At 30.5% G+C, this 23,396-nt stretch overlaps 1 protein-coding gene and 1 long non-coding RNA gene across 6 annotated transcripts in view; both read right to left on the bottom strand.

Annotated features, from left to right (window-relative positions):
- Positions 1-7,194: 7,194 nt before the first annotated feature.
- LOC139493215 (uncharacterized) overlaps positions 7,195-23,396 on the bottom strand; it is a 66,271-nt gene continuing 50,069 nt past the window's right edge. For 2 of the 5 annotated variants that reach the window (XM_071281427.1, XM_071281425.1), the window contains 4 exons: positions 15,266-15,368; positions 10,426-11,343; positions 9,596-9,724; positions 7,195-7,818 (listed from right to left, as the gene is read on the bottom strand). In XM_071281427.1, the coding sequence (XP_071137528.1) occupies positions 7,739-7,818; positions 9,596-9,724; positions 10,426-11,343; positions 15,266-15,281 (1,143 nt within the window). In that variant the 5' untranslated portion in view covers positions 15,282-15,368 and the 3' untranslated portion in view covers positions 7,195-7,738. Of the gene's footprint in view, positions 9,278-9,488; positions 9,725-10,425; positions 11,344-14,862; positions 15,031-15,265; positions 15,369-23,396 lie in introns of those variants that run through there. The other 3 variants (XR_011656947.1, XM_071281429.1, XM_071281428.1) reach the window with 3 other exon arrangements.
- On the bottom strand, positions 18,510-22,128 carry LOC139492326 (uncharacterized). The gene is made up of 3 exons (XR_011656794.1): positions 21,905-22,128; positions 21,387-21,460; positions 18,510-20,205 (listed from the first exon to the last, which is right to left on the bottom strand). It is a non-coding gene; the product is annotated as an uncharacterized lncRNA (long non-coding RNA).

Below are 23,396 nucleotides of genomic sequence, written 5' to 3' on the forward strand. Positions count from 1 at the left end.
CCAAATAATTCTTTACCAATACAAAAGAGGGACGAAAGATACCAGAGGGACAGTCAAACCCATAAATCGAAAGTAAACTGGCAAAGCCATGGCTAAAAATGAAAAGGACAAACAGACAAACAATAGTACACATGACACAATATAGATAACTAAAGAAGAAACAACACGAACCCAACCAAAAACTAGGGGTGATCTCAGGTGCTCCGGAAGGGCAAGCAGATCCTGCTCCACATGTGGCACCCGTCCTGTTGCTTATGAGATAACAAATCCGGTAAAATGTATAATTCGGTAGGTCACATTTATGAAAGGGTAGGGGATTGTAGTAATATCGTTTCAATTGGGAGATTTATACACCGTATGCAGGTGCTCCTGGAATGTTGCTACTTAGAAATGGAAAGTTCACAATTGGAAAGCTGAAATCATCTCTTTTGTCGTAAAGTTTTGTTTTCAATCGACTCTCATTGTCAATTTCTAGATGTAAGTCAAGATATGAGGCCGACTAAACTGTATCTGTTGTATCCTTTATCTCTAGTTCAATGGGATAGATGCGTTCGACATAGTCACCAAATTTTGAACTATTTCGTGAAAGAACATCATCTATATAGCGGAAAGTAGAGTTAAAGGATATAAAACATCAAAACGTTTAGCTGATTTTACAGAGTTATCTCCCTGTAGTGTTAAGAACCACCTTAAGGCGTTTGAGTTTTTGATTTTGCTTTTGGGTCACAATGCTATGGTAAAGAATAATATATAGACCTTTGATTTATGTGCAGCATCCGGAATGTTTTTGATTTAAAAAGCGTGGTCTTCTTTTTATAAGGGGTTGTTTTAAATTTAAAATGATTCCGTCGGTGACCAAAATATAATGGTATCTTTTGATACAGGTAGGAACGAATCATTTACACATACTATAACTATGGGCCACAAGGTATCACCCCCTGGTGTAACAAATATTTGTTTAGATACAGAATTTGTTCAAATGTTCTCTTATAGCCTGAAAGCATCGTCCTTTGATATTAACTGCGTTGAAGTTTCCTATGATGCTTCCTTGTTTGCTTCTGATACAGGTAGGAACGAATCATTTACACATACTATAACTATGGGTCAGCTGTCAGCTTCCTTTATGAAACCATAATACTTTCCTATTTGCTGCTGACAGATAGACATGCTCAACCTTTTGTTGGCTAGTTATTATATGTATATCTAAATTGATTGTGTACTATACACATAAGGAACTCTATTTTTGGCTGTTGAATTGTTATCTATATCAACCACACTTACATTTTAATTCATTAGAACTTTACAATATTACAGATTCTTTATTTACATATTTTTTCAGAACTTGAATTGTTTTCATACTTATTTTTGTATTGTACTGTGAAAATTATTGATGTTGTAATGTTTATGCCATCTTGGGCTCATGTTGTGAAATACAAAATCGTCCTCTTCTTCTCTTATGAAATCGCGGCAAAAATTAAACAAAAAGACACCTACAAATCACAAATCGAAAGAAAAAACTGAAAACACAATAGCTCATAAGAAAAATACCAAACAGGACAAACAGCAGTCCACAAAAAATAACAATCAAAACTATAAACAGAGTAACATGTTTATTGTGTAAAAATCTTGAGATCAATGCACAATTTGATATCCAAATACTAGGTTGGATTCTTTGTATGTAATATGAATACCTTGCCTTTTGGCTGTACATTGATTTGCAGGTGGTTAATTGTGTAATCATAGTTTCCTCGTGAGTATGATTATTTTATGTTTGTTTAAAAATAGAACATTAAGTTTAAATCATCAATGCTTATGAGTGTTCTGTTTTAATGGTCTACCTGCATTAAATGTTTATATATGACACTTAGGGCATATTGAATACCATTGATTTATTTTGCCACTTGAACGGTTAATGATTTCAATTTTTTAGAAATTGAAAATGTTATTCTTTCCAACTGTTCATTCTCACCCTATGTCCAAAATCAACTTGATCGTATTCATGAACCTGCCCCTTTCCCTCTTCTATATCTAAAACGGATTTTACTCGCCTTAAGTATTATGATGCAAGTGCAGACAATACATTCCATTTCAGAGCACACATCTATTTACCTGATGTTCAGTTGTTTATGTGATGCTACAATTTAACTGATTCTAAAGTTACGTACAACACGTAGCTTAAAGCCTGATAAAAAATACCCAAAATAATTAGAATTTAGAAGAAAAAAAAACGTATCACAAAAATATTGAGCTGTTAAATATATTCAAAAAGGGTGAAGTCCATAATTAAAGAAAAAAAAAACCGCGACGAAATCGAACGTCAACCTATCAATCAACGGAACCAATGGAAAAGTCTGTAATTTTTCTAACTTGATATAGAATATGCCCCTTTTTCAACAAATTATATTACTTATTTTTTTGCTGTTTATTTGTTAATTTGTATTTAGTGATTTTTTTGCATGGGGTAATACCCAATATTCTTTATTTCTCAAAACCAACCAAAAGATCAGTAACTGTTGATTAAATTTTGGAGCTGAAGGTTTAACCGGATGCAAATTATGGTATATTTCCGTTTTCATCCTTCTATTTTTCAAATTTATCAAAAATACGATTTAAAATTTTTTTTTTTTATATAAATTAAAAAAAAACAAACATCATAAGCCACTCCTATTTGATTTTGACTACATACTTGTTTTGTCTGCGTGTGTTCCACATATTCCCCATACCTGACAAGACAGTGATTTATTTTTACACTTGTCATTACCTAAATGTAATCTTCCGAAATCTGTTAACTTAATTAAGAGATATCGATTATTTATGTGCACCTGTTGAGAAAATGACTGCCTATCACATATCACAAGAATATCATTATATGGTATATCTTGTCTTTTTTTATCCAAAGTAACATTCCCTTTTTTTTTTTACATTTCTTACCAAAGAAGGGCGAAAGATACCAAAGGGACAGTCACACTCATAGATCGAAATTGAACTGACAACGCCAACAATTATGACTGTTTGTTTTGTTTATACGACATTATTTTCAATATGATGGAGTTTTATGCGACTGTCATACACGTTTGAGGTTCAGAATGATATAAAACCAGGTTTAATCCACCATCTTCTACATTAGGAAATGCCTATACCAAGTCAGGAATATGACAATTGTTTCCCAATCATTATATGTGATTTGGCTTTTGATATTTCAATTTGATATGAACGTTTTGTTTTGGATTTTCCTTGGAGTTTTTTTTGTTAATTTAATTTGTAAATATGTTTTTTTTTAATGTATTTCAGCATTTATTAGACCAACAAATCTCTACTGATAGGCTAACCTTTACACATATGTTCCCTTCTTTAGCTGTATTTTGTATATTTAATATAACTGCGATACATATATCATTCTTAACATGCTTAAAATGTTGTGTATTCCGCGCAAGTTAACAATCTAACGTGATTCTGTTCAGGCAACACTATTTACTGATAGTCAAATCTCATAAATCGATTAGAAACAAATCAGGCTAACAAATATACACTAAGGGTAAAGAACGAACAAGCACGCATCATCCCTAATACATATTCACACTCAGACAAGTGTTACAATCGAAAACAAGACATAATCTTTTATCTTACAGATTAGACGATTGCTCAGTACCACATATCTAAGAACGCACAAACATGTTAACATTGAGTTGAGACACATACAAATTGTATTAAGTGTTGATTTCTTCTTCATACATTTGTGTAAGAATTGCGTATCATAAAATTGAGAAGGAAAATGGAGAATGTGTCAAAGCGACAACATCCCGACCATAGAGAAGGCAGCAGCCAAAGGCCACCAATGGGTCTTCAATGTAGCGAACAAACCCTGCTCCCGGACGCGCCCTTCAGCTGGCCCCTTAAAAAAATGTATACTAGTTCAGTGATAATGGTCGTCATACTAAACTCAGAAGTATACACAAGAAAACCCAATTAAAAATCATACAAGACTAACAAAGGCCTGAGGCTCTGGAAAGGCGCAAAATTGCGGCGGGGTTAAACATGTTTATGAGATCTCAAACTTCCCCCTATACCTGTAGCCAATGTAGAAAAGTAATCGCATAACAATACGCACATTAAAATTAAGTTCCAGCCCGATGTCAGCAGATCTAACAAAAGAAAATAAACAAAATGACAATAATACATAGATAACAACAGACTACTAGCAGTTAACTGACATGCCAGCTTCAGACTTCAATTAAACTGATTGACAGATTATGTCTTTATCATATCAAGTACGATCCCTCCCGTTAGGGGTTTAGTATCATACCATCATAAAATATATGAGAAGAACATAACCCGTGTCATGCCAACAACTGTTTAAAAAAAAATCTGTTTAGTTCCGAAGCAAAGACCCTATAAGTGAATCAATATTAAAGCCAAAATATGCAATCTTTAATGACCTGACAAAAATATCGTAACTATATCCCTCTTAATAAGTCTGTTTAAAGGTCATATAAGCTTTGAGGTGAATACTGACATTTTTGTGCTTTGTAAAGAATATTACCATAAAAGATTTGATGTGAAATACCTAAACGTATAAGATGTCAGCATGTTGAGTTATATTTACGAATTATTTCCTTACACCGATGATAAAATTTAGTAAATGTTTTGACTAGTTTGTGATATCGAAAACCCTGGTGTAATAATTTTTCAGTTATACATATTTTTCTCTCGCTAAAATATTATACGTCACCATCTAAAAATGGATAATTAACTATAGAAAATTGAAAAATCATCTCTTTTATCATACATTTTTGTATTCAGCTTCCCGTTAGTGATATAGATATCAAGATCAAGGAAAGAGCAGTAGTCATTGTAAGTATTAGCTTTATTTAAAGTAAGTTCAACAGGATAAATTTCTTTAGTATACATACTGAAGTCGTTATTTTTGAGAGCCAATATATCATCCAAATATCTAAAAGTATGGTTAAATTTTTGTATCAAATGTTGTGTCGATGGGTCTTTGCTAATTTTAGTCGTACATTGTAACTCGTTACAATACAAAAACAGGTTCACAATAAGTGGGGCACAGTTAGTCCCCATTAGAATTCCAATAACTTAACGATATACGGAATCACTAAAGCGAACAAAACTGTTATCAAGTAAAAATTCAAGCGCAGATATAGTATCAAAGCATGTCCAATTGACATGTATGTTTTTGTTTGATTACCGTAACGTGTTGTTTGAAATATGTTAAAAGCAATGAATTAAGCAGAGAGTATCATACTACTGTGAAATAGGAATTATTTTTGGTAATTGGTCACGTTTGTTTGATTCTACTTTGTCCATCTGTGCCACTATTGGGGAGAAAATCAATATATGGAGCAGACCTTTTACTTTCGGTATTATAGTGTATATATTTTTACAGGGATTTAAGAGATGCAAGTATCCATTGAAATGTTAAGTTATTGGGTGATAAATAATCATCACCATATCTGAAAGTGAAGTTGAAATGCAACATTCAATTTTTTTTCTCTCCAGAAAATAGAACTCTACTTAATAAGATACCAGTAGTATACCGCATGTGCAAACGTAAAAAATCGATTGAAAAAAAAAACAAATGCGGGTTACAAACAAAAAACGAGGGAAACATAAAAACAATAAGACGAGAAGAAAGGAACAACGAGAACACCGAAGTTCAAAAAACCAAAACAAGCGCCAACACACATAGAAACGAACTATTTGAAAACAACAGCCATAATCCTGACAGTAGTCAGCACTTAGGTGTTGACATAAATATAAATTATATGGTATTTTTTTTTTTTTATACATTTACCGTTTGCAAAAGTATGAATATTTCGAAATGCTAAGGATTTCGATTTTGATCCTAGACAAAGATTACCTTAGCGGATAAGACTCATGGACTGGATTTATAACCAAACACAAATAATTATTCCATTTAACATGGATATAATTTTATTCGGAAATTTAGGAAAAACAGAAAATAATAAAATAAAAAACTTAATAATGCTTTTATCAAAATTCTTTATCTATAGAACAAAACTGTGTGAAAATCAAGTAAATTTTGCAGGGCTGAAAAACTATCTAAAGGAAAATCTAATACTAGAAAAGAATATATTTTTTAAAACAAAGCCTCTTCACATTGCCAACCTCTACTGGGGCCCTGGCTTCCATTATTAGAATAATGTAAACTTAAGCAACTTAATTAGCATTACCCTATGTAATGTTATTGTGCATTTTATTTTAGCCTTCTCACACCTACATATATGTTTTTATATAATATACTGTTATATGTTGTTTATTGTTTATTGTCTTTTGTTCCTGTTTTGCGCCTAAAATGCATATACATTCTCTAATATCTGTTTTGTGTTTGTATGAATTATTTACAATGGAAAACCAACTTTGCCAAATTTATTTAATGTTGTATCTTAAGAAAAAAATACTGCTGCCAAATTCCAAATTTCAAGGACTTTCTATTTTTTATTTTTTTTTTTTTTCTCTAGTTTTTATTTTTTTTTGCTTTTGTTTTGCATTTGTGTTTTAATTATTTATTATTTTCTCTTCTCTTCTCACATTCTCTCTTAAATAAAATTCTCACTTTATTGATCAATATTGAAATAATTGATACACAATAATATACTGTATATATATTTTATAATTTTGAGTACTATCAATTACTAACAATTTTTCTAAATATACAATCTAATGTTTAACGAGGCCGGGATAAGGTACCGGTACTTTCTGTATCAAACTAACAAATGTGAAAGTTTTCAATAAAGTATGTATAATTTAAAAAAAAAAAAAAAAAAAAAAAAAAAGATTACCTTAGCTGTATTTGAAACAACTTTTTTTGATTTTGAGTCCTCAATGCTCTTAAACTTTACACTTGTTATGCTTCCTAACTTTTTTGTATCTATGCGACACTAATGAATCTTATGCAGTCGAAACGTGCACCAGCGTATCAAATTATAAGCCTGGTACATTTGATAACTATTGGTTCAACATATTTTAAGAAAAAAATGATGAGTTGATAGTTATCAAAGTTACCAGAATTATAATTTAATATGCATGACGTGCGTTTCGTCTACATAAGAATCATCAGTGACGCTCAGATCAAAATAATAATAAAGCCAAATAAATACAAAGTTGAAGAGCCTTGAGGACCTAAAATTCCTAAAGGTTGTGCCAAAAACGACCTGAACCTGGTTTAATGGTTTGCCAATCATCCTGCTATATGACAATGTTAAAAAAAAATATCGCTTTAACACTATGTGATAGAAATACAACAAAAACACACACAATAATATTCATAACAGAAGCACGCACAAACAAATACTATAATAGTCGACACAATACACAAAACTCAGGACAAGAAGAAAAATATTCAATTAACAACAAACACAACAGGATATCCAAACAACTGACATGCAATCTCGAACTTTATACTATTACTTTACAATATTTGTAAAAATAATGTTCATGAAAATTATGGTATGGAAAGGTTATTTGCTAATTATAAGGACTACACACTATAATACATGAAATAAAATAAAAGGCGACAGAACAAACAGAGGAATATGAATCCCACCTCAAACTCTAGGGTAATCTTCGGTACTCTTGAAGGGTAAGCATATCATTTCCCGAATACTAACGTATAGTATTTATTCAAAATGTTTGTCGATGTTTATAGCATTTAATAGAGAAATATAAAATCTGCAATCCTCGTATAAATATAATGTAATTATTTTGATTCGTCATCAGTTTCACTGTTTTCTACAACAACAATGTATCTAAGCTCTTCTAATGTTGGGTTATTATGACCTACAAATTAAAAAAGAAATTAATATTATTACCCTTTAGAGAAATACTGCATAACGCCGATAGATGAACATTGAGCTGTACATAATGCGTTATTCATTCAAGAAAAAAAAATTAAGATAGTGCGGGCAAAGAACCATTTCTATTTGTCGTTTTAGATTTCATGAGCTTTCATCAGTTTTGTTTTACTTTGATTTATGAATTTAAGAAAGAGATAGTAAACTTCTTTCGCCTTTTGTTATATACTAGTTTTGAATTATGTTTTTTCACTTAAATATCAAATATCCATACTATAGGCCATCAGTCTATTTGCTATTTTATGTTTTCCGTCACAACATACCTAAGACGTTCTGCATTTTTTCCTGCTTTTTTTCCTGCGTATTTTGTCCATATAATAAGTTTCGTATACGCATACATTTAAAGTTTATAAGGACACGAAAATGCTTTGTATATATACAAGGAATTTAAACGTTATCAGTTGATACCAAAAAGTAAAATCACAAAAATACTGTACTCAGAGGAAAATTCAAAGTTGAAAGTCCCAAATCAAATGACAAAATCAAATGATATAACAACAATGTATCTAATTTGATATGATGTATAAAACACATCAAACGAATGGACAACAACTGTCATATTCTTGACTTGGTACAGGCATTTTCAAATGTAGAAAATGGTGGATTGTACCTGGTTTTATAGCGCTAAACCTCTCACTTATACGACAGTCGCATCAAATTCAATCACATTTACAACGATGCGTGAATAAAACAGACACAACAAGTAAAACTGTCAAAATATTGGTATACCAGTCATCACTGTGTCACAATTGTAAAACAAACAAAAATTAAAAAAAAAAAAAGCACAAAAAGCATAAGTACCGAGCCACGTCACATGGATATCACAGAAAACATAAAAAACATTAAAAGTAATATTAGAAATAGAACAAAGACAAATAAAAGAACAGATTAACACATTATTAAGATGATAAACAACGTCAGTACGCAGAATATATACATCATGACCATTATGTATTATTTGTGAAGTTGATACAAACATATCAATTTTAGGGTTGTGGTGTCTCTCGATCTTGTTGATTTGAGCTTGATTTGATTGAGGTTGTTTTCAACAAATACACCTTTCTCAATTTATAAGATTCAATGGCCGATCTTTTCTTTTCTTGGTTATATCCTGGAAACAACCTATAGCGAATGGTAGTGTTTGTCTATTCCTTGGCGGCCCATTTTATCATGTAATCATTGGAGCCATCCTTGCGAGGTTAGTCAATTTTATATATGTGTTGATTACGATTAGTATGATGCGCCATTGTATTAAAATGGGAAATTATACTTACATTTTAAAACCTTGAGGGCCATTAATGTAAAAAGGCATTAGCTTTTGAAATTCAGACACAAAATGTTATTCAAAATGAAGCACCATGTTTACGTAATATAATGCTCTGTTTCTGTTTAAGGAGGTAGACCTAGGTTAAGGGAAATAACTCTTAAAATCATCAGTACGTTTGTGTCAGCCATTTTCAAAAATATATTCTAAGCTTCTAGGTTACATAGATTATTTTCAATCTGTTTCAGGTAAATGCTTAAAATACATTGATGAACTGACTTTTACAAACGCTTAACTGATTTAAAGAGTTATCTCCCTGAACCAAGGTCTACCCCCTTAAATGACCCTAATATTATCACCAATTAACACAACAACCGACAAATGTCTTTATAAGGACATATTTCGTTACTTTGCATATAATTATATTTTTAAAACTTGCCTCTATTTTGGTAAAACTTTTCTAAAGCTCTGTCGATTTGATTTCTATTGTATCCAATGGCAAGAAGTTCAGAAGCTGCTGAAGGTAAATCATTGCATCGTTCATTCATAGTTGTGTTAGTGCCGACTTCTAAAAAAACAAACTACTAAAATGTTATGGTTGTTTCTCTTAGACCAATATCATAACTGTAAAAAAGATTGCTAGGAATTGCAAAACAAATTAAACATGTTAAAAGAAAGAAAGTAGTTAAATTTCAAGATATTGTCTAACAACAGAAAGATGAATAACTGTTTATATTGTTCTCTCCCCTGTGCAGTTGTGATCACAAGGACATAGTCTTAAATTATGTAAAGTGATGTAAATCATTTAACAACATATGTTATATATATAGAATAACCATACATTGTCTCGAAATATCAATGTTATTTGTACAAGGCTTAGAAACAGGTAGAATCGAGGCTGTGCCGAGCATTTCTACCTGTTTCGAGCCGAGTACAAATAACAGATTGATATTTCGAGACAATGTATGGTTATTCTTTATATACTGCAACTCTTATAACTGTTCAGAATGAAGTATTTAGGGTAAAAACCGTCATTTTTTAATTGTGAGCGGACAACGTAAAATTGCCGCGAACCTGTATGTTTTATTGACGTCATAAATAAAAATCTACGGAAACACACTGTCAACGTCATAAACAAGGTGATATACGGTCAGTGACTGTATATCACATATGAATATACGGTCAATGCAATTTGACTGCTCAAATAGCACAGCTGCAGTATATATCATAAATAAATGTCAAGTTAATACTGATGCATAATCAACTTACGACTAATGTCAACGTCTGATAGTGCTTCATCTGGTGGTATGTTTTGCTGGTTTGATGATTGTGCTCTACAGTCTAAAGCATCGATATTGTTAATTGTACTTCGAATCAAATGTTTCCGCCGTGAAAAATCCAAAACATGAAATTGTTCTCGGGATGACCTGTTAGTTTTTCTCACATTTTTATTTCCTACACGCACATTATTACTATTTGATGTGTGTTTCGACTTTGTCTCATTTTCGGGAGATTGTTGTCCCTGAATTTCACGTGAATCCAACGGGCTAAAATTTTCTAAAATTGACAATTCCTTTGGAGCTAATACGCTTACATCAATGTGTCCATGCGTTGAAATATGATTATGGTTCTCTCTTTGTTCAAGAGTTCCCTGAACGGATCTATCGAAAGAAGTATTACCCGCGTGTATGTCTATACTATTATTTCGATTTTGTCTTTCATAAATTGTTAAGTCACTGTTGCTTGACTGATAATCCAAGACGGAAACTTCTGTCATAAGTTGAGAGCTGTGTACCATTATATGTGCAGGTGAAGTATTTAATGACAGTTGTTGTTCTGTAGATATAGACGATCCGGTTCTATTTGATCTGGCACTTAGACTGATATTTACATTTCGATTGTTATTGTCGAAACTGCAGTCCGCTGTATCTATAACGTCGTGATATAAACTCAGAACGCTGTTTGGAAGTGTTATTATTGCGTTAAGGGTTGCTAGAGGTGGTTCATCTTGTCTTTGATTTAGGATATCGTAATGGCTAATTGGAACAGCATATACAGTTATGATTTGATTTATGTCCAAGTTAAAGAAGTTTGTTACATACAACTGCCTAATTTGGATCGTGATTTGCAGTTCATAGCCCTCTCTGTCATCAGAAAATACTGATTTTTTCATTTCAATTGCATTATCTACAACAAAAAAAATAAGTTCTTATTCGTATGATCAAAAACAGTTATGATTGTTGTAAAGCATTTTTTTACTTTGATATATTTAAAAAAACTTGCTATTCAGGACGCTCACTGCATCCATATAAACACTGGAAATTCTAAACAGATACTATCATACATGTATATCTTAGTTAAACTCTAGCTTATGTTTCACAGACCAGAAGAGATGCAAGTATAACACAATATAAATTTAAATTTATATATCATTTGAGAATTTGGTCCTCAATGCTCTTCAACTTTGTATTTGTTTTGGCATTCGGACTTTTTTCCTCAGATCGTCATTGGTTAGTCTTGTGTTGACGCGTCTGGCGTATAAAATTTTAAGTATTGTAGTCCTGTCATGTAATGTTGTCATTGTAATGTTATATTTAACATATTAAACACGGGAGGTTTGGCATGCCACAAACCCAGGTTCAAACCACCATTTTATTTCTTAAAATGTCCTGTACCAATTCAGGAAAATTGCCATTGTTATATTATAGTTCATTTCTCTGTGTATTACATTTTAATGTTCTGTTTTTGTTGTGTCGTAATGTTCTGTTTTTGTTGTGTCGTAGTTCGCCTCCTATATTTGAAATGTTTCCCTCAGTTTTAGTTTGGAAGCCGGATTTTTCTCAATTGATCTATATACCACTGTAACAGTTGCATTTATATGACAAAATAATAAATTGCAAATTTTGCTACTGCACACAATTGTAAAATCGGATTAGAAAAGTAATTTTTCATTATGATTTGCACACGTACACATGTATCTTCACAGTGTAAATGTTTGGGTAACTTTATGTTACATTTATTAAATGTTGAAGCATAAATTATCTGACGCTCTAAATTTGCAAATAGAGTAGACGAGTAATGCGTCATCAATGGTGCTTCAACAGGACAGTTAGAAAGATAAATCAAATACGAAGTTAAAGAACACTAAGAATAAACAGTATTCGAAATATTATATGCTAAAAAACAGATATGATAAAAATATTTCAATATTTCAGAAAGAGTAAAGTGTATGAAAATACACATGTCAATAGAAATTGATAATTTTGCATGTCAACAATCTAAAGTGATATTTACTTTACTTGGAAGTTTCGTCTCAGAAGCATTAAACCAACTTAACGACTGGAAAACAACTGTTTTATTCCTGATTTGGACAATGTTGAGAGGTGATCAACACATCTTGTGAAGTTTTAACCATTAACAAGTAATAAGATTTACAAAAATAATTAGGGACTTATCATTTTTAATCCGGGAGGATGGGCTGGTCAAAATGCAAGGGGGATCAAGTTTTTTTCTTTATGTGGAAAAGGGGGATTCAATTTCTTAAATAAATCAAATGTGGGGGGATCAATATTATTTTTGCAGATGGAAATATGTAGTTTACATACTTCAAGAGGCATAATGTGTAGAAGAATATCACTAAAGTCTAATCGAAATATATGTTTAACACCATGCATATACAATTAAGTAAGACATTACAAAACTTCGGTGATGTAGGAAGCTGCCATTTTGTGTCATATTGTCCCATATAAAATACACAGGTGCTTCATAACCCTTATAATTCAGTCGTTATATATCACTCACTTCGATCACTAAATTAACAAGCATTACTGTCAAGTTTTGTCATGATCAGCTTCATAGTTTGAGAGAAATTATGTATGAGTTGAAACGAAATCTAAAGCAGTTTGTGCAAGATCTGTCCGAAAGTTCAAATTACGCCACATCATGAAAGAATATGGTGTAGAAAAATAAATCCTCAAATAATTATTTAGATATTCATCTAATCTGCATTAAAACAGTTGAAAATTGATAGAAAAGATGATTTTGAGATGATGAACACCACGTATGTATCTTTTTCTTTTTCAATTAAAGATTCCTTAGTGTTCATTTATTTATACCTCTCACTCCCTCAAAATTTTGAGGTTCCTATCACACATTTATGAATGAAATATGCCAATAAATGAGTAATTGGAGTGTTGTTCAAGCTGACAGTATGAACTATCCATATATATAAAAGTTAAGCGACTCAATGGAGGTGTCATTAAGGCCTATCGTAAAACTTGAGTTTAAGGGACATATAACAGATCCCTCTTAGTAATTATATAAAAATTATACAATGTGTTGTTACTGTTTCAAAAAGGTTTTTTTAATAGCCCATTATAGGAAATTACAAAAAGGAAGTCAGTAAAAGCTTCTCAAAGCACTGGCTTGCTCTACCTTCTAGTATTCATGGAAGAGTCATATTTCAAGGCAATTTTCCCTAAAACATGTTTTTGGACTCACTCCAATGAGAATATTTCATGTTTTCAATATTTTCATGAAATAGCATAAGTGTTTTGCATGTTAAAATTTTTGAATAATTAATAGAGGGGATCACATTTTTTGGGGATGTTTTTACGGGGGGGGGGGGGGTCAAATAAAAATAGTGAAATATTATGGAGGGGGGGGGGGGTCAAGAAAAATTCATATGTTCGATTTCAAAATCACCAGCCCCCCTCCCAGGTAAACAATGATAAGTCCCTTAGCCTCTCGTATTTGTCATACTAAACGTTTCAATTTAATTTTGTTCGAATAAAAGCGGCTGCATACATTTTAATCTTATTAACTTCTTTAAGAAAAATTAATGTCATATTTTATCAGTGAGGACCTTCTCAATGGGATCTCCATTTCGATTTTTATGACGTAATAAAAGCACGTGACTTCTGATTAAAAATAGACAATGTTTACATAACAAAAATTTATTGAAATCTTATTACTTGTTAATGGTTAAAACTTCACAAGATGTGTCATTCAAATTTACTTGTTGAATAAAGCTTTTGGACAGGTGTTCTCTCTTTGACACATTCCTCATTTCTAATCTCAAGGTTATCTGTTGAAATGCTTTGATGAGAAAGAATACTTCATTTAGTAGTACTTATCGCCTTGATTAAATAATGATACTAGTCATTTTAAAGTCCATGGTTCGAAATTAGTAAACAACACATATCGACTTTTAACAATTGCAAATGATACGCAGGTTCTTATGATAACGGAGCTTGACAAAGTAATGTCGTAAAATATATGACATGCTCAATATATCTATTTAAATTTATAGATATTTTACAAAAATTAAGGAAGTGTTTTCTGTATCCATAAGAGTTTTTATATACTCATAAAAGTTGAGGATAATTCATTTTTCCTTAAAATGAACTAATTACTACTGATTGGTAAAATTTGTCTAATAAGAACAAAACATGTAACCACCATATCGTTCATTACTTATTAGATATTGAAAGAAACATGTATACCAGATTATTATGTGAGTGTACTCAAATATGTACTCATGAAAAGGGAAAAATATCGGAGAGAAACTCAAGCAAAGCCATTATATCAAACACAGACAAGAAACAGTAAAACTTCAGCTATTGAAAAGTAAGCATTCATTGAGGAAAGCAAACAAAATTAGTTTAAACCTTTTGTAATTGATTTTTAGACTATCAATATACTCACTAGGCTATATTCTATGATATATACTGAAGCAATTCATAATCTCTCCAGTAAACCTATCATACAAAACGCTTATTTTCTTTGATGTATGTCTTATGTATGTCTAATGTCATATCTTGAATAGCACACAGAAACATAACCTGCACCCTGATATCAGAGAGATCAACGAACAGCCTCGAAATGGAATTTGGCAAAGTTTCAAATTCATTTATTAATATAGTAAAACATAATATATCCGTAATTGGACTTCGTTGGAAAGAGCTACAATATTTTGATGTAATATATTTAATCTTTCCCCGGAATTAATATTCCTATAAACAAAATAATGTTAGTTTCGACTTGCAAAAGAACAAATGAGAGGAAAACGTGATTTCAATCGACGAATGATTATTTAACACCCACCTACCTGTTTCCGTTATCATGTAATCATGTTATCCTTTGAATCGTATGAAAGCCAGTTGTAAATCTCTTATATTATTAACATGGCCTCACCATCTCAATATGTGATTCTGCAAATAAAATGGTGACAAATTAATTTGAATTGAAGCACGATTACAAAAAGATGCAATGCCTATTAGACATGTTTATGCAGATAATGTTGCAATTTTCGCCTAATGAAACCAAGGTCTCTTATAGCCAGAACTCTGATAAAGTATTTACTGTTCTGGGAAAACAAAACAATGGATATTCTACAGACGAAAAGAATAATATAATTTTTTAGAACAAAAAAACAATATGTAAAGTAGTAGGTGCAATATGTTATGAATACCCAACAGAAACAAAAGGACCTAGAAGTTAGCAAGGTCACCGTATGGGTTCAAACAATGCACAAAACCCATTCCGTATTTATGGTTAATATAGACCTAACACCAAAGCATGCATGACAACTCATTGTGTGTGTAATAAAAAGAATAATAGATAATACGTTATTAAGTTTAGTCAGTACTTTGATATTTAAATATTATCGTAATTTAAGCTTACTATAGTATTTTTAAGTACCTAGGTCTATTTATTCAAACAGTTGATTTCTATTGACATGATTCACACAGAAGTCGGTGAAGTGATATACGTATTCATGTGATACGAAATAATTTACAAACAGATTCTTGACGATCACCTTTACAACGACACAAACAGACAATAGGTGGGATGTATAAGTACCAAGCCACGTCATAAGTATATAATCAAAATTAGACCAAACAGTAAAGGTTAAAATTTACAAGAACAAACAAAGGGATAATTATCACGTAATCAAGATGATAAACAAAGTTAGTACCTAGAATCTATACTTCACGACCATCATGTATAATTTGTGACACGGAATATTTATCAACTAGGTCTTGGTATCTTCCAGGTACTTTGTTTTAGAAATAGAACGAGACGATCTTTGAAATAAACTTGGCTGATCAACTTTTGTTCAGACATTGATGACGTTTATACAATCTGAGTAGCAGTGGTTAGGACGCACCAAATTTATGAGGTGTTATTTTCATTTGCTAACGCTATGTCAAAACCAATGTTGGTGGCTAATTGTCCCTGTAATATAAGCTCAGTTGTCAGTGCTTATGTACTAACAAGATTTATAATTTATATTATGTTATTTTGACAAAATGGCATTTTAGCTTAAAATGAATCAACGGGTTTCTTACGTCATAAGTGATATCACAAATTAATTTCATATACTAAATGTTCATACTTCACATTTTACCAATCATTAAGAAATGTCTTCGACTTCATAAACTATGATTGTTTATTTTCCCACCAATGCACTGATACAGATTAAATGCTTTATCAGAGAAGTAACATAGTTTTGTTACACATTATGCTAACCGCACTGTGCATTTTGCAAATACAAATCTGTCAACCTAATTTTTAAATCCGGGTTTGTGGTTTTCGTTTTGACTCCTATGCAAGAGAACGTAACTTTTTTGTCAGTCAATTAATTTATTTTGACCTCCAGTCTTTGATCTCTCTTTTGTTTTATAGAAATCACCAGTCACACGATTAGTCACATGGAGTTGTGAGTCTCATAACGAAGAGCATGCAGAAATCATTTGTACAAATGTCGGATCTACAACAAAAGACACGTTAAACCATGATACTGTTATAGTGACTATATTTACTTATAAAACTATAATAATTAAAACGTATATATAGCATAATTAGCATATGGGTTTTTGTTAAAGTAAAGTGCACGACTGAACGATTCAATTTACGAATCTATTTAAGGAATGACTGTAATATTTTTTCTGTCTATGACGAAATAAAATAAAAAATTTGGTGCCCACTGCACTGCATGAAATGATGCATTTAATATAAAATTAAATGCATATGTTATGCATATTAAATTTCAAATTACAAAAAATATCATGCATTTACTTTGCTGGAAAATTTCATATTTAATATAGATTTAAACTAAATTTAATATTGCAAATAAATTCCCAAATTTCAACCTAGTTTAAAGGTATTTTTAAATCTAAATAAATTTCAAATTTAAAGAATTTAAGTATAGACTAAATTTGAATAAATTTCTAATTTAAAGAAATGTGTATGTAAATTAAATTTGAATAAAGTGGAGATTTAAAGTATTTTTAATATAAATTAAATTTCAATAAATTTCAAATTTAAAGAAGTTTTGATATACTTTAAATTTGAATAAATTTGAGATTTAAAGATCTTATAATATAAATTAAATTCAAGTAAATTTCAAATTTAAAGAATTTTAAATATAAATTAAATTTGATTAATTATGTAATTTAATTACATGTAAATTCAAATAAATTTCTTGTTTATGACTTATTTAAATTAGAACTTCCATCAAATTTAATGCAATTTAAAGTCAATATAATCCTGTATAACTACTTACAAAACAATAGTGCAACTAAAAAATAAAGAAAAGGCAGAATTTTTCCCTCTGCTTTTTTAAATTATTTTTTTTGGAAAAGGGATGTTGGGGATTTGTTTTTACTTTAACCCAAATATCTGGTTTGGAAATATCTAATTAAATAAAAAAACAAAAATTAGGAAAAACAGGAATTTTCAATGGTTATAACTTTGTAGCTACTGAACATATAAAATTGATCCTCCAACTTTTCTGATCCATGTTTACAAAGTATCAGACTTGAAAGGCATGGATTGCTGCTCTGTGTATTTACAGTAGAATAATATTTGTGGTTTCAAATGGCAATGTGCAAATGTATAATTTGTCAGTAACATTGAAGACTGTATTTTTAAGATGAAACTTAAACTATAATCCAACGAATACTTGTCACTCATTTGCAAAGCTCAATACCATTTTGTAAATATGCCTTTACCTATATGTAAAGAATGGCAATGCATCTGAATTTATATAAAAACTTGAAGAGTTAGAATCTAAGACATACAAAAAACACAAACACCAGATATAAACTATGGGACAAGGCTAATTCTATGTGTGATTTGGATTTTGACAATTGCAGCAATATATAATACAGGAGATAACAAAAACTTTTGGACAAAGCATAACCATACACAACGATTTCTAGCATTTTCTTATTGCCATCCTGTCTTGGGCATAGTTATTTTCATCAATTCTAATCAGGTCAGAATAATAAAAAAAACAATTTTGAGTTTTCTCCCTTTGTATATACTTCAATAAAAGAAACAAAGTATCTAACAAAATAATTTTATTCAGATACTGACAAATTAGAGTTGTTTTGGTGATAAATTAAAATAAAATGTCAAAATGTTTGTTATACAATTTTAAAAACATTTAAAACAAATAAAAAAACACTTTTGTTTAAAAAAAGTCAAGTTCTACATCAAAGAACCTCATCAAATTCAAGCTAATCAATAAAATAATGGTTATTGACAAATCAACATGCTTACTTGTATAGATTATTTAAGAATCATAACAATAGGGTTATAACAAATAGCAAACAGAGGCACCTTTAAATTTCAAGTTTGGCATCATAAAAATATTAATGAATAATCTCCCCTGCTAGCATTATTTGTCAATTTTAAAAACTTCAAAAAGCAAAAAACATAACATTATTAACATGATAAACATAATTGCTAAATTCAAAAACCATCCTGCTGCTCGAACATTGATTAAAATTTCATTCCAAATGCTGTATGCAAGAATAAAAATAATAAGGTGTAATGTAATACTTCCAATATGTACAATTGAATAATATAGCACACAAATAAACTTTTATCAACTAAATTATGTAATGTCAAGCAAAAAATTATCAATATTGAATGTACTTGGACAATCGAAGAAAATAATAAGTTTATATGTTTATAAATATATTTGGTGTATTGACTGTCTCCTGATTAGTTAAAAGTTTTAGTTTTATTTTCAATTTTTTTTGTTTACAAATTTTATGAAGTCAACATGTGTACTTTGTTATAATTAATATAAGTAAAATAAAAAAATTCATTGAGCCTTATTTTTGATAGAAATTTATTTATAATGAATGGCAATAACTTATTTTGATTTTATTGAACCATAAAATTAATTTTCAACTATTTACATTTTACATAATCCTCTTCGCAGATTATCTAATGTGAAGATTCAAAAAGTTATCTCCCTTTGGCCAAGCGATTATATTAATTTGAAATCTTACAGGAAAAATCTTGACAGCAAATACTGAAATGAGCCACACTCAAATTATTAGTCAGCATTTAATTAATTAGAAAAGGCAACAGAAAGTTTAAGTAAAAAGAAATATGTAGCTTAACCAAACACAATAACATAATCTGATGTCACCGATATGCTGCACTTGTAAATAATTTTAATAGAAAATGCAAATGTTGAAATAAAAGAGTAATAATTCATTTTTTTAATTTTAAAAATAATCAAATTCAATAAACAAAACCACTTCATTTTAAGGGTTCCCCCCTTCAACTGAAAACTGTCAACTATAATTCCAAAGTAAACATGAAGGTATTTTTGTTCTTGCAAATTCCGAAAGTGTACCTTTGAATTGGTCCTTATTAAAATTTAAAGAAATTTTCATTGATATCTCTCAATTTTTTGTCATATGCCCTTATAAAGCAAAAACCCATGCAAGTTCTGTACATTTCTTGTGACAAGGCCTCTCTGATTTACTTGGACCTCAGCTCTTTGCCTTGTGCATTCGGCTGTCTCTGGTATTTACAGTCTAGTAAATGACTTTAGTTTATCCATGTAAGATTTAAAATCTGGTGACAGTCAAATCCCAGGTCTTGTGATCAGGCGAGTTTATCTACAGAATCACTGTCCCAACTTGACATTAAATCAATTTGCATGGCCTTTCTTAGTTTGTCCTTTTCTGACACTGGCAGTTTCTTGGCTTAAAGGGCCTTAGCTCTATTTTGTAGCTTCTGTAATAAAGTAATAAAAAAAATGTTTAATTTTATTAAATTGACAAGTGATATCTATGTGACAAAAGCAATAATTTTCTGCATGCAATTATTCTATCTTAATGCAGTTGTAATCAAAATCATATTTTTAAAAGATATTCTAATGAGTGACCCAAAAACATCTCGTGGAATAACTCTATTAAAAGAATAGCTAGAAGTTGTGATAAACTTTCTATTTTCAGTGGACCATGAAATTGGGGTCAAAACCATTAATTTATCATTAGAAAGATCATAACATAAGGCACATGTGTATTTATTTTTAAGTTGATTGTTCGTTAACATCATTAACATCTATCCTGACCAAAAACTTGAACCAAAACTTGAACCTAAAGCAGAACAGATGAAAGAATGAACAAACAAAAGCATGGATCATTAAACATAAACCCCTTCTACTATTGTACGCTGGCATAACAATTTATTACAACTATTACACATTGTAATTTATTCATCAACATCAAAAAAATTATTGATTTGTATCAGTTTAGTTTTTCAATTATATTTTAAAACTAACTCCTTCTATCATTGTTCGGTCTTATTCACGGTGTAGAATATATACAGCTTTTATAATTTGATGTGTGATCCCCTCAGGGGTTCAGGCTTATATTTTGGCAAGTGTTTGATGTGTCTATGGGCACTATGGAGGTCTAAAATTAAGTAGCACCCCCTTTTTTCCACTAGGGAGATTGATATTGAAATAGCTCATAATTGAGTTTGTTGTCTTTATCAATTTCAATATAAACCACAATATCAGGTACAGCAATTTTTTTTCTTTTTACATTTAAGAAGTATTTGTAAACATGGTAATTACAATCAGCTGCTGTATACAATATAACCAAAACAAAAATCTGAGACTGGATTACTGCCCTTTTATCTATTTATTATTTGATCTATAAAATAATGTTTAATCAATAGAAATGTGAAAATTTCAAACAAGATTTAAGTCATTTATTGTTTGATTTGGCTAATTCTACTAAATACACAATTTTTTTGATTTTTGTTGTTTTTTTCTTTTTTTCCTGCAATTATTTTGTAACACTCTAATAAAAATAAAAAGCTAGTACAATCATGACAATGAGTACTATTAATTCATCCCTAGACTTGGTCTGGTCATGTCAAATTAATGTAATCACCAAATAGCTTACTTCAAAATAGAACCATCTGCTGTTTTACATGTCCAGACTAGATTGTTTATGCCTATAAGCATCATGAACAGCTGCTCACTGCAAAATAAAACATAAAAAGTTCCTAAAATAAATGTGTATTGCCAGGAGATAATTAGTTGAATTTAAAAATTCAGATTATATTTGTTAAACTTGGTCTAAGGAAAGGGTGTATAGGATTCCCAATACTCAATATATTTTACAATGTTTGACTATTTGAAACATTATGATCACATGTATATATGTATATATTCTGACAGACATTTCAACATACATGTAATATACATAAGCCATTAAGGTATATTTATAGATTTTAACAAGGCTAAGTAAGTATATAAGCTGATAATACTAAAAAGGCATACATGTAACTATATCTTTTATCAAAGACAATGGCACGTCTCTATTTGAATTACATGACTTACAATGTACATTTATATCTTTTGAAAGATTTTTAAAATCATAAATTCAGAAAATGTAGACAATATATATATATACAATACATAACTTTATATGTGAAGGAACATGGATGGCTGTTGTATTTTTTCACTGTCATCAAGATTTCTGTTTGGGAATCCATCATCTTCTTTATTAGCTAAGTAAAATAAAAACTTTTTGAAAGAAATGTAAATATTCAGCATGATGTTCATACAAAATGATATTAAGTTTAAATTCTTTTATATAAATGCCTTTTAAACTTGAGTCGCTGAACTGTAGTAACATGTATATAAACAGCATGTAAAGGTTTGAAATGTTTCCAAAAAAATACTCAATAATCATAATATGAATGAAGGACGTATGGTGACCTACATGTATGTATCATTTGTTTGGCTAGTAATTGGATCAACATCAGTTGGTCTTTGGCGGATAGCATTTATTTGGAAACATACCACATTGTTTACTTTAATCTAATTAATCTTCATATACAATGTACAACATGTACAATGTACATATACATGTATCTTAGTTTTCTCGTTTGAATTGTTTTACTTTGTCATATCGGGGCCTTTTATATGTGGTATGGGCTATGATCAGGCTGTACAGTGACCTATAGTTGTTAATGTCTGTGTCATTTTGATCTCTTGTGGACAGCTGTCACATTGGCAATCATACCACATCTTCTTTTAATATATCAATAAGCATTTGAATCACAGGCACTTGTTTCTATCCATTGGAAGACCCACTATCAACGTATATTTTCGAGAGGGTACCCAACTACTTTTTTCACCTCTCCGCTTAAAATCCTTATTTCTCGTAAATATACGTTAATACTAATAGTGGGTCTTCAAATGGATAGAAACAAGTGCCTGCATGTGATTTGAATTTATACCAATATCAAGGGTACAACTCATAGTGTCACCTGGGTAAGTAAGGTACATGTATACCTTTAGAACAAGTCAATTATCCAATAATCTTAAACACTATAGCACGTACAGTTTGTAATTATTCACAATAAACAATAATTGGGTTTGCACGACACCCTGACCATGTCCCCTCCTTTTTATAAGGTTTTTGGAATAAAATATATTGGGCATGCATATCAGATTAATCATAAAAAGTAAATTGATTGTGTAAGGTTATGTAATATGTAATGATCTATATTAAAGTAATGCGGTTACCAAATCGAAAATCATGTTGAATTTGAAGTGTGTTCTTCTTTTCGGATTTGAAAATATTCAAATTTTAAAGTAAATTTGGATTTTATTAGATAAATACTTACCATCATAAATTCTGAGTGTAACCCCAATTGCGTCATAGGTCAGATGGAAAATCCCAACTAAAAATAAACGTACTCTCACTGGTCCGGACATATACCCCTGTTTGCCCATATTCTTCCATTCAATTTCCTCAAGACAGAAACATAAGGAAAGGGGATGAAGGGGAGGTGGGTGGGACCTATAATTTATGATGGTAAGTATTTATCTAATAAAATCCAAATTTACTTTAAAATTTGAATATTTTATAGCTATAAATACGTTACCATCATAAATTCTG

The sequence above is a fragment of the Mytilus edulis genome, chromosome 10 (assembly GCF_963676685.1).
Source record: "Mytilus edulis chromosome 10, xbMytEdul2.2, whole genome shotgun sequence".
Taxonomy (NCBI): domain Eukaryota; kingdom Metazoa; phylum Mollusca; class Bivalvia; order Mytilida; family Mytilidae; genus Mytilus; species Mytilus edulis.